At 42.7% G+C, this 12595-nt stretch overlaps 1 protein-coding gene across 3 annotated transcripts in view; it reads left to right on the top strand.

The window, feature by feature from the left end:
- Positions 1 to 12595, top strand: part of LOC121693301 — a 28200-nt gene that overhangs the window by 14255 nt on the left and 1350 nt on the right. For 2 of the 3 annotated variants that reach the window (XM_042072630.1, XM_042072628.1), the window contains exons 11-18: positions 1613 to 1696; positions 3636 to 3764; positions 4016 to 4153; positions 8232 to 8318; positions 9280 to 9417; positions 9555 to 9692; positions 10381 to 10492; positions 10531 to 10544. In XM_042072630.1, the coding sequence (XP_041928564.1) occupies positions 1613 to 1696; positions 3636 to 3764; positions 4016 to 4153; positions 8232 to 8318; positions 9280 to 9417; positions 9555 to 9692; positions 10381 to 10492; positions 10531 to 10544 (840 nt within the window). Of the gene's footprint in view, positions 1 to 1612; positions 1697 to 3635; positions 3765 to 4015; positions 4154 to 8231; positions 8319 to 9279; positions 9418 to 9554; positions 9693 to 10380; positions 10501 to 10530; positions 10545 to 12595 lie in introns of all 3 variants that reach the window. The other variant, XM_042072629.1, reaches the window with a different exon arrangement.

Genomic DNA, 12595 nt, shown 5'->3' with positions numbered 1-12595 from the left:
CCTAAATGTTGTCAGTCATTCTTAATATTCGCAATTGGTGCACTGGCATGTTTAACTGTTAGCTGCAGTGTAATGTTAGATTATGTGTAAGTTAAGTACAGAACTGACTGCGCCCACATTTTTATCTGTGCTCCTAAGAGCCCTGGTGTGTGCGTGTGTGTGTGTGTGTGTGTGTGTGTGTGTGTGTTTATGTGTGTTTTGAGTGTGTGTGTGTGTGTGTGCGTGTGTGTGCGTGTGTGTGCGTGTGTGTGTGTGTGTGTGTGTGTGTGTGTGTGTTTATGTGTGTTTTGAGTGTGCGTGTGTGTGTGTGTGTGTGTGTGTGTGTGTGTGTGTGTGTGTGTGTGTGTGTGTTTATGTGTGTATGTGTGTTTTGAGTGTGCGTGTGTGTGTGTGTGTGTGTTTGCGTATATATGTGTGTGTGTGTGTGTGTGTGTGTGTGCGTATATATGTGCAGTGTTTGGAATAACGCCGTTTAAAAGAACGGCGTTAGGTAACGACGTTATTTTTTCAGTAACGGGGTAATCTAACTAATTATTTTTCCCGTTGTTACAACGCCGTTAACGTAACTGGACGTTAAATGCGGTGCGTTACTATGCATTGATTGAATAAACTGTGTAATCCGAACGCAACCCTGGCTCACAGCTAGTGAGGAGGTGGGTTAATAACGACGTAGGCGATTATAATTGGCTAAGGCAGAGTCATGTTTCATGATAGCCAATCAGAGCCAGTGTTTTTACACACTTGCCAGCACACGCAACACACGCAACAGCTAAAAGAGATTCGACGAAACAGCAGAGGTCAGGAGCAATCTGACGATGAAAAGTTGGCATTTTCAAGGTGGAGATATAAGCACTACTACAAATCCATTGTGGTCAAAGGCAAGAACGTGCATGTAATGTGTACATTATGTCGAAGCAAAGACTTTGTCGACATCTGTTGTAAGCAACTGTAATTTAATGAAGCATCTCACACACGCATCTAAAGCTAGTGGCCAAAAAACACAGATACCTCCACCACAGATGATAGCTCGCCATCCACTAGCAAAGAAGGACTCGGAGCAAAGTCCTCCAAGCAGCAAAAGCTAGATCTTTCTGCCAAAAACCTATGACAGGCTGAAGTCAACTGTAGGTCTGTGGATGTGCATCTTTGAATTTCCCCTTGTCGATCAATTAATCATCTATCTATCTATCTATCTATCTATCTAATAAATATCGAAAGTTGTGTAGCCTACAAACACCTGTCTGTTCTACTCATTTCAACTGGCTGCTCAAAACTGCTCAAAAAAATCAAAATTCTTTATAGCAACTTTTGTTTTTGTAACAGTAACGCAAATAGTTACTTTCCCTGGTAACGAGTTACTCTTATCATAGAGTAATTCAGTTACTAACTCAGTTACTTTTTGGAACAAGTAGTGAGTAACTATAACTAATTACTTTTTTAAAGTAACGTTCCCAACACTGTATGTGTGTGTGTGTGTGTGTTTGCGTATATATGTGTGTGCGTATGTGTGTGCGTGTGTGTGTGTGTGTGTTTGCGTATATATGTGTGTGCGTATGTGTGTGCGTGTGTGTGTGTGTGTTTATGTGACTCTGAAGGTGCCCTTTCCCCACAGGTGTAAGCAGGCTGAGGATGCTGGGGAGCAGGGTGGGAGTCTCTGTTCAGACCTGTCTCTGAGAAGGACCAGTGACACTCTCCAGTGAGATACTCCTCAATATGTGTGTGTGTGTCTGTCTGTCTGTGTGTGTGTGTGTGTGTGTGTGTGTGTGTGTGTGTCTTTCTGTCTGTCTGTGTGTGTGTTTGTGTGTGTGGGTGAGAGAGAGAGAGAGAGAGAAAGAGAGAGAGTAAAGATTCCATAAGCCCAACTGGTTGGGTCAGGCATTAAAAAAAAATTCTTGGGTTTCCGACCAACCCTGTCAATTTATGTGCGACCCAAATTTATTTTATGAGCTTGGGGAAGAAATAACACTAAATAGTCTAGGCTACATTAAATAAATCCACAAATAAAAGGCGAACTGTAATTAGGCTAATGTAATGGCATTAAAGGAACACGCCACCCAATGTCAGTAGTAATATATGTTCTTACCTTAACTTTCACGAGTTGAGTCATACCTCTCCCGTGTCAGTACGTGCACTCAAACGCTCTGGTGCGCGGTGCGAATGTGTTAGCATGTTGCTATGCTAGCGGGCTCAGAGATAGCCAGCCGTAGAAGTAATCAAAAATATGAAGTACTCCCAAGTGCTATTGCGCCACACATTGTAGTTCTCCTGTTTATTCGCTTGGAAAATCGCCACGTTTCATATTGTGTGACCGTAGACATTTTTATCAACTACTCGTGCAACTGTATTTAAGTCGGGAAAACGTGGATGTTTTTGATTACTTCTACGTCTGGCTACGTCTGAGCCCGCTAGCATAGCAACATGCTAACACATTCGCGCCGCGCACCAGAGCGTTTGAGTGCACGTACTGACACGGGAGAGGTATGACTCAACTCGTGAAAGTTAAGGTAAGAACATATATTACTACTGACATTGGGTGGCGTGTTCCTTTAAAGAGAAGTGTAGTCAAATAGTTTAAATCAATATGAAATTACTAGATACTTACTTGGCTATTAGTAATTATGCAGGCCACAGACTATGAATTATTAAAAAGATATGAACTTCATATGAATTACAAAATATATGAATGTATTCGAACATATGACATGATGCCATCTCTTTAGGGGACTGTCTTTTTTGGACAGTTCTATGAAAGGTTATACACGGTTCCCACGGGTCATGGAATTTCTGGAATATCATGGAATTTGGGAAAGTCTATTCCAGACATGGAAAGTCAGGGAATTTTATCATTTTGGGGGCAAAGTCATGGAATATCAGGGAATTTTAAATTCAGAATTGGTGTATATCGCTCTAAAAACAGTAAAAAAAATTATTGAACGCTCTGAAATCTTGTACCCTTCATTATAAAGTAGGTCATGGAAATTTTGTTTTTTTGTCAGGGAAAAGTCATGGAATTTTAAATTTCACTTAGAGTGGGAACCCTGGTTATACTGCTTTGTGAATTACCCCAGTCAAAGTATTTACACAAATAGAGTAGGCCTACTTTGATTTTCTGTAACCCTTACTATTTACCTTTACTTACCCTTTTTAATAAGCATCAAGATGATCAGTGTGATTTTGGTCCTACTAACCTTAATTGCCCTCAATTTTAAAAAAAAAAAATCGCAACTATTTTTGCAATTTTCACTTCCTCCCGCAATTTCTCCGCAAGAAACAGCTAAAAACACCGCAACTTCCATCGCAATTTTTTAGAAAAGTTGTCATTTTAGCATTTGTCATCAGGCATTTTAGGTCGCAACAATCTCAAAAAATCCTCGCGAAATCCTGGAGGGACTGATTTCCTACCTATCCCTTGCTGCCACTGGGGGAAAAAAAAGGAACCAAACCTTTTCTTTTTTTATGCCTCATGGTGTCATGATAATTCTGTAACAGCCCAGCTGGTTGGGTTAAAGGCATGTTAGTGCATTTGTCTGTAACAGCGTGTAAAGACTCCACAAGCCCAGCTGGTTGGGTTAAAGGCATGTTAGTGCATTTGTAGTTGCTGTTGGAGAGAAAATTTGGTGCTCTGTGCCCTCTAGGTTAAATGTAAAGCACCTTACTGGAGACCTGCTCTCTGATGTCACACTCGTCATGGCAACCCCCTCGGAGGAATCTGAATGGACCACTGTGTTCCTGAACCTCAGCTCTATCAGTGGACTGCCAGAAGGGTAGGTTTCACCAACAGATTTGCTAAATTCTCTAAGATACCTTACATGTTTGATGACAGGTTAGTGTTACTTCTGTAAGACACCTTTTACGTCTGATAATGTTTATGTAATGTGTGTGTCTGTGTGTGTGCGTGTGCATCTGTGTAATGTGTGTGTGTGTGCATGTGTGTATGTGTGTGTGTGTGTGTGTGTGTGTGTGTGTGTGTGTGTGTGTGTGTGCGTCTGTGTAATGTGTGTGTGTGTGTGTGTAGTGTTGATCTGTCTTTCCTGCATGCTGTGAGAGGGCTGCAGAGGCTGATGCTGCAGGTGACCTGCCTGACTGACCAGTGGGCCACCGCCCTTGTCTCTTTAGTCCAGACCCCTCTCCCCTCATGTCTAGAGTACTGCAGGTAACACACACACCCTCCCCTCACCTCTAGAATACTGCAGGTGAGATACACACTCTCCTCTCTCCTCTAGAGTACTGCAGGTAAAACACACACTCCTCAAAACACACACTCTCCTCAAAACACACACTCTCCTCTCACCTCTAGAGTACTGCAGGTAACACACACTCTCCTCAAAACACACACTCTCCTCTCACCTCTAGAGTACTGCAGGTAACACACACACCCTCCCCTCACCTCTAGAGTACAGCAGGTGAGATACACACTCTCCTCTCGAGTACAGAAGGTGAGATACACACTCTCCTCTCTCCTCTAGAGTGCTGCAGGTAACACACACTCTCCTCAAAACACACACTCTCCTCTCTCCTCTAGAGTGCTGCAGGTAACACACACTCTCCTCAAAACACACACTCTCCTCTCAGCTCTAAAACACACACTCTCCTCTCACCTTTAAAACACACACTCTCCTCTCAGCTCTAAAACACACACTCTCCTCTCACCTTTAAAACACACACTCTCCTCTCACCTCTAGAGTACTGCAGGTAAAACACGCACTCTCCTCAAAACACACACTCTCCTCTCAGCTCTAAAACACACACTCTCCTCTCACCTTTAAAACACACACTCTCCTCTCACCTTTAAAACACACACTCTCCTCTCAGCTCTAAAACACACACTCTCCTCTCACCTCTAGAGTGCTGCAGGTAAAACACACACTCTCTTCTCACCTCTAAAACACACACTGTCCTCTCACCAGAAAAGACTGAACTTAAACAATGAATCTGTGTGCTTGGGTACTATGTGCTGTGCTTGCTGACATCCTCTAATAAAATTCTTCTGAATCTATCAGTCTAAATGGCATCATACCACTCTGAATCTATCAGTCTAAATGACATCATACCACTCTGACGCTGTCAGTCAAATGGCATCATACCACTCTGAATCTATCAGTCTAAATGACATCATACCACTCTGACGCTGTCAGTCAAATGGCATCATACCACTCTGACGCTGTCAGTCAAATGACATCATACCACTCTGACGCTGTCAGTCAAATGGCATCATACCATTCTGACGCTGTCAGTCAAATGGCATCATACCATTCTGACGCTGTCAGTCAAATGACATCATACCACTCTGACGCTGTCAGTCAAATGACATCATATTCTCTCCTGTCAAGCTCTACCGCTCTGCTGCCAACCTCCTCTGGCCGTCTCTTCTCCTCTGCTGTCTGGCTCCCCCTGCTGGCCGTCTCTTCTCCTCTGCTGTCTGGCTCCCCCTGCTGGCCAAACTCTCGGCTGTGTGGTGCTTCCTGCCGGCCAAACCAAAGCATCTGTTAACGGAAGCGGCTGCTTTCACGGCTCTCCTCTCTGCTGCCTCAGGTGGAGCTTTTGGCCAAGTTCACTAATCTGATGCATGCGGTGTTTTTTTTGTTCTGTCTTGAAATGCGTGCGTTTCATTATTAGTAATGAGTAAAAAGGGTAATGTTGAAGCTTGGTCTTTAAGAGCACTATGTGTAGTTGTTTTAGTTGTAGTAAACATTAAATAATAATGTTGAAGCTTGGTCATTAAGAGCACTATGTGTAGTTGTTTTAGTTGTAGTAAACATTAAATAATAATGTTGAAGCTTGGTCTTTAAGAGCACTATGTGTAGTTGTTTTAGTTGTAGTAAACATTAAATAATAATGTTGAAGCTTGGTCTTTAAGAGCACTATGTGTAGTTGTTTTAGTTGTAGTAAACATTAAATAATAATGTTGAAGCTTGGTCTTTAAGAGCACTATGTGTAGTTGTTTTAGTTGTAGTAAACATTAAATAATAATGTTGAAGCTTGGTCATTAAAAGCACTATGTGTAGTTGTTTTAGTTGTAGTAAACATTAAATAATAATGTTGAAGCTTGGTCATTAAGAGCACTATGTGTAGTTGTTTTAGTTGTAGTAAACATTAAATAATAATGTTGAAGCTTGGTCATTAAGAGCACTATGTGTAGTTGTTTTAGTTGTACAGTAGTTAACATTAAATAATAATGTTGAAGCTTGGTCATTAAAAGCACTATGTGTAGTTGTTTTAGTTGTAGTAAACATTAAATAATAATGTTGAAGCTTGGTCATTAAAAGCACTATGTGTAGTTGTTTTAGTTGTAGTAAACATTAAATAATAATGTTGAAGCTTGGTCATTAAGAGCACTATGTGTAGTTGTTTTAGTTGTACAGTAGTTAACATTAAATAATAATGTTGAAGCTTGGTCATTAAGAGCACTATGTGTAGTTGTTTTAGTTGTACAGTAGTTAACATTAAATAATAATGTTGAAGCTTGGTCATTAAAAGCACTATGTGTAGTTGTTTTAGTTGTAGTAAACATTAAATAATAATGTTGAAGCTTGGTCATTAAAAGCACTATGTGTAGTTGTTTTAGTTGTAGTAAACATTAAATAATAATGTTGAAGCTTGGTCATTAAGAGCACTATGTGTAGTTGTTTTAGTTGTACAGTAGTTAACATTAAATAATAATGTTGAAGCTTGGTCATTAAGAGCACTATGTGTAGTTGTTTTAGTTGTAGTAAACATTAAATAATAATGTTGAAGCTCGGTCTTTAAGAGCACTACAGTATGTGTAGTTGTTTTAGTTGTAGTAAACATTAAATAATAATGTTGAAGCTCGGTCTTTAAGAGCACTACAGTATGTGTAGTTGTTTTAGTTGTAGTAAACATTAAATAATAATGTTGAAGCTCGGCCTTTAAGAGCACTATGTGTAGTTGTTTTAGTTGTAGTTAACATTAAATAATAATGTTGAAGCTTGGCCTTTAAGAGCACTATGTGTAGTTGTTTTAGTTGTAGTTAACATTAAATAATAATGTTGAAGCTTGGTCTTTAAGAGCACTATGTGCAGTTGTTTTAGTTGTAGTTAACATTAAATAATAATGTTGAAGCTTGGTCATTAAGAGCTAGCGCAGGGCTGTCGCTGTTGCAATCCCACTTTATGCCATGTGTGGCGCCATAGTACATAGAAGGCAACTCATCAATGGAGGAGCGCTTATCATGGATATGAACGGTTTTCAAGACCATTTTAAACTGAACACCAGTTTCAATTTCAAACTGAGCTTGCAGTATGTAACTTAGCCCTGACGTGGATGTTGAAGACTGTTTTAAACCTTTAAAGGGATATTCCACCATTTGGGGAATTATATTAATTTTCCACCTCCCTCGAGTTAAACAATAATGATTTTTACCTTTCTCCAGTTCATCCAACCGTTCTCTGAGTCTGGAGATACCACTTTTGGAACTATAGTCTCATTCAGGTGTAATAAGCCAGTCACTAACCAATTCGTCTGCTGCAGCTCAACCTTGTTGCTGGAAGTTAGCCTACAGGGACTATTTTCAGGTGCTGCATGATATCGTGCTGCTGCGCCCATGGTGTTCCTTGATTATTACGCTGGAATGAGAGTATAATTCCATGTCAAATCAGCCTAGAAAACCACATTTCATTTTCCGTTGGTCTTATTACACTTTCTAACTTGAGAAAAGACAAGTTTCAAATAGGAAAATTACCTTTTAAACTTTTAAACGTGATGCTAGCAGGCGAGAAGCTAATGGTCTAATCAGATTTAATGATCTATGCTAGGCTGGAGCTAAAACTGGCATCGCCAGAGAACGGCTAGATGAACAGGAGAAAGGTAAAAATCAATTGTTAGATAGATAGATAGATACTTTATTGATCCCCAAGGGGAAATTCAAGGTCTCAGTAGCATACAGACATCACACACACACTAACAGCAGAAAAAAGTAATTAAAAGTATATAATATAAAAAATACAACTAAGCAATAAGGACAGTAGAAGATAAAGAATATACTAAAATACAAATTATATTAAATAACAATTAATCTAAATCAATTCTAAAAACAGTATCCACATAGTGGGTGATTAATCAATGAATAAATTGTTTAACTCAAGTAGAGGTGGAAAATGAGTGTAATTCCCCAAATGGTGGAATATCCCTTTAATCCTCCAACTGAGTTTACAGCCCTGACGGGGGGCCTTCTCCTCCTGACCCTCATGCCACCTCTCTTGCTCATGCTACAGTCTCCGAGTGGCCGAGTCCGACCTTGAAGCCCGTGGAGACGACATCTGCTCTTTTCTTAGTGTGGAGACGGAGGACAGCAACGTTGTGTGAGTTTCTGCTCAGTGTTTTAATTCCTCGTAGTCCTCTAGAGGAGAAAGGTCCCATCCACAGAGAAGTGTGTAGGGAGGAGAAAGAGAGCGTATCTGAGATGCTGCTCCAGTGAGAGCCTTGCTTTGAGTCCAGCCGCTGAACGGTATCTGACAATGTGTTTAGGCATGGATGTGTATTATTCTGGATGTGTATTATTCTGGATGTGTATTATTCTGGATGTTTATTAATCTATACATGTATTATTCTGGATGTGTATTAATCTGGATTTGTATTATTCTGGATGTGTATTAATCTGGATGTGTATTATTCTGGATGTGTATTAATCTGGATGTTTATTAATCTGGATGTGTATTATTCTGGATGTTTATTATTCTGGACGGATATTATTCTGGAAGGTATATCATTCTGGATGGTGTATTATTCTGGATGGCATATTAAATGACAGCCAGGATCCCTATTGACAATGATGACTCACAACATCACATGAACATTGGGTCTCACAAACATGCCCCCAGAGTGTAGCACTGTAGCTGCTCATGAACATGCCCCCAGAGTGTATAGTAGCACTGTAGCTGCTCATGAACATGCCCCCAGAGTGCAGTGCTGTAGCTCATGAACATGCCCCCAGAGTGTAGCACTGTAGATCATGAACATGCCCCCAGAGTGTAGCGCTGTAGCTGCCTGGCTGCAGCAACTCGAGCTAGGTGGGTAAAGCCGATTGGTTTAGTTTTTTTTCCTATCAACAGTGCTCGGTGCTCAGTGCTCAGTGCTCAGTGCTCGGTGCTCAGTGCTCAGTGCTCAGTGCTCAGTGACCTCCAGAAATTGATATCTATGAAACATCACCGGAAATCCCCTTTAAAGGCTTTGCTCCTCTGTTTATTCCAGGCTGGTGGTGTGTGTGTGTGTGTGTGTGTGTGTAGAAGTCCCCTTTAAAGGCTTTGCTTCTGTTTGTTCCAGGCTGATGGTGGAGTACAGGAAGCAGCTGAATCCGCTCAGAGAAGCGCAGATCACAGACGTCGCCCTCGCCATGTCACACTCCCAGATCGCCAGCTTCCACTTCCACAACATACACACACTCAGAGAGCTAGACGCCGGGTATGTGTGCCACACCTCTCTCTCACTCACACACACACACACACACACACACACACACACACACACACACACACACACACACACACACTTGTGGATACACTCTGACCGGATGGATGTGTGTGTTTGTTACCTGGCAGAACACCTGAGTTTGTGGAGCAGGTGTCGTCCGTCCCTGGCCTTCAGAAGATCAAACTCATCCTCAGCTGCCTGACTGAGAACTGGGCAGCGACACTCTGCTCTCTCATAAAGAACTGCCCCACGCTGACCATCATCACGTAAGAACACACTCTGCTCTCCCACACACACGCTGCTCTCATACAATACTACCACACACACGCTGCTCTCATACAATACTACCACACACACACGCTGCTCTCATCAATACTACCACACACACGCTGCTCTCATACAATACTACCACACACACTGCTCTCATCAATACTACCACACACACTGCTCTCATACAATACTACCACACACACTGCTCTCATCAATACTACCACACACACTGCTCTCATACAATACTACCACACACACTGCTCTCATACAATACTACCACACACACTCTGCTCTCACCAATACTACCACACACACGCTGCTCTCATCAATACTACCGCACACACGCTGCTCTCATACAATACTACCACACACACTGCTCTCATACAATACTACCGCACACACTGCTCTCATCAATACTACCGCACACACGCTGCTCTCATACAATACTACCGCACACACGCTGCTCTCATACAATACTACCGCACACTAGCCATCATGTAAGGAGACACTCACCTTTTACCTTCATGCTGCTCGGGGTCCAGGATCAGCTCATAGGGGTCCAGGATCAGCTCATAGGGGTCCAGAATCAGCTCATCATGTCCTAGGGGTCCGGGATCAGCTCATATGGGTCCAGGATCAGCTCATTGTGCTGCTGAGACTCACTGGTGATTGTTTTCCTCTAAGGGTGGATGCTGGAGAGGGTGGGGAGAGACTGCTGCTGGAGGAAGGGGTGCGGTGCCTGCAGGACGGAGTACTCGCACTGAGGGAAACTCAGAGTCCGCAACTCACCCTCACAGTTACAGGGTAAGTAGTCATCCGCAACTCACCCTCACCCTCACAGTTACAGGGTAAGTAGTCATCCGCAACTCACCCTCACCCTCACAGTTACAGGGTAAGTAGTCATCCGCAACTCACCCTCACCCTCACAGTTACAGGGTAAGTAGTCATCCGCAACTCACCCTCACAGTTACAGGGTAAGTAGTCATCCGCAACTCACCCTCACCCTCACAGTTACAGGGTAAGTAGTCATCCGCAACTCACCCTCACACTCACAGTTACAGGGTAAGTAGTCATCCGCAACTCACCCTCACACTCACAGTTACAAGGTAAGTAGTCATCCGCAACTCACCCTCACACTCACAGTTAGAGGGTAAGTAGTCATCCGCACCTCACACTCACAGTCACAGGGTCAGTAGGGTACCTTACAATACACCTCACCCTCACACTCACAGGGTGAGTAGGCTACCTCACACAGGGCCAGATGTACTAATGCTTTTGCGCCCACTTCAGGCGTATTTGTTTCGCAATGTGCGTGTAAAATCATTGCGAGGTATGTACAAACAGGCCGCAATGATGTAAAAGCGCAAACTGCCTGTCGCGGGAGCTGAAAGTGGCAGATTGCGATTGTCATGTCATGCATATGCATTCATGGGAGGATCCAGGGGAAAGTGGGAGTTTAGCGTAAAAAGATGGGAGGGGAAGAGTAAAGAGCGCCTAGTTATGTATTCCGCAGTATGTACAAAGACTGCTCCTGAAAGCGCACGTCTATTCTGCGCCTAAATACTTCCGCCTTGTAAAATCAGGTGTTAATCCACATTGCAGTTCAATGCGTCAATAAGAGAACCTTTCAAAAACAACAAAATCGCTATTTAGAACACCAGTTTTTGTGGTGAAAGTATTTGTACCAAAAGCAACCTTAACTTTCGTTGGCCTTTCGCATGTCTTACTTTCACTTTCACTTTCACGTCATTCACTTAAACTTTCCTACTTGCTAGATTTGACCAATCTCCCATAGCCTACGTGCACAAGTAGTTTGAGTAGAACTACTGATCTTCATTATCTCCCTGCTTGTTGACATCTTATCATGTATGGTATTATTTCATGATCGCTAAACGTTTGATTCTTTTTAATGTTGTCATCAGTTAACTTCATTCAACTGCGCTTGTAGGCGCTGCCATTCAGTTGTGGACATTCGTAAATTGCGTTTATGGGCGGAGAAGGGCAGAGAAAGGTGCAGTTTACACTAAGGATTGAACGATTGATAAATACGACGAAAACTTGGGTCTGACAGCGCTCGCAATCTGCGGTGTGTCCATGGCGCTGATAACGCTACGTTCGCAAATGTACGTACATCTGGCCCTCAGAGTCATCTGCACCTCACACTCACAGGGTGAGTAGGCTACCTCACTCAGAGTCATCCGCACCTCACCCTCACACTCACAGGGTGAGTAGGCTACCTCACACTCAGAGTCATCCGCAACTCACCCTCACACTTACAGGGTGAGTAGGCTACCTCACAATACACCTCACACTGAGGGAAACTCAGAGTCATCCGCACCTCACCCTCACACTTACAGGGTGAGTAGGCTACCTCACAATACATCTCACATCACCCTCACACTTACAGGGTGAGTAGGCTACCTCACAATACACCTCACACTAACAGGGTGAGTAGGCTACCTCACAATACACCTCACACTACACCTCACACTAACAGGGTGAGTAGGCTACCTCACAATACACCTCACAGTTACAGGGTGAGTAGGCTACCTCACAATACACCTCACACTAACAGGGTGAGTGTTGTAGACCTGGGGCCTCATGTACAAAGCTTGCATACGCACAAAAATGTTCTCTCTGAGATTTGTACATTTGTAAATGATTAAACATATGTAAGTACTGTGTGTGTGTGTGTGTGTGTGTTGTCAGGAGGAGATGTGCTAAAGCTGTGTGTGTGTGTGTGTGTGTGTTGTCAGGAGGAGATGTGCTAAAGCTGTGTGTGTGTGTGTTGTCAGGAGGAGATGTGCTAAAGCTGTGTGTGTGTGTGTGTTGTCAGGAGGAGATGTGCTAAAGCTGTGTGTGTATGTGTGTGTGTTGTCAGGAGGAGATGTGCTAAAGC

This window comes from Alosa sapidissima, chromosome 19 (genome assembly GCF_018492685.1).
Source record: "Alosa sapidissima isolate fAloSap1 chromosome 19, fAloSap1.pri, whole genome shotgun sequence".
In the NCBI taxonomy this organism is placed as follows: Eukaryota; Metazoa; Chordata; class Actinopteri; order Clupeiformes; family Clupeidae; genus Alosa; species Alosa sapidissima.
This window is presented reverse-complemented; position numbering and strand designations above follow the sequence as displayed.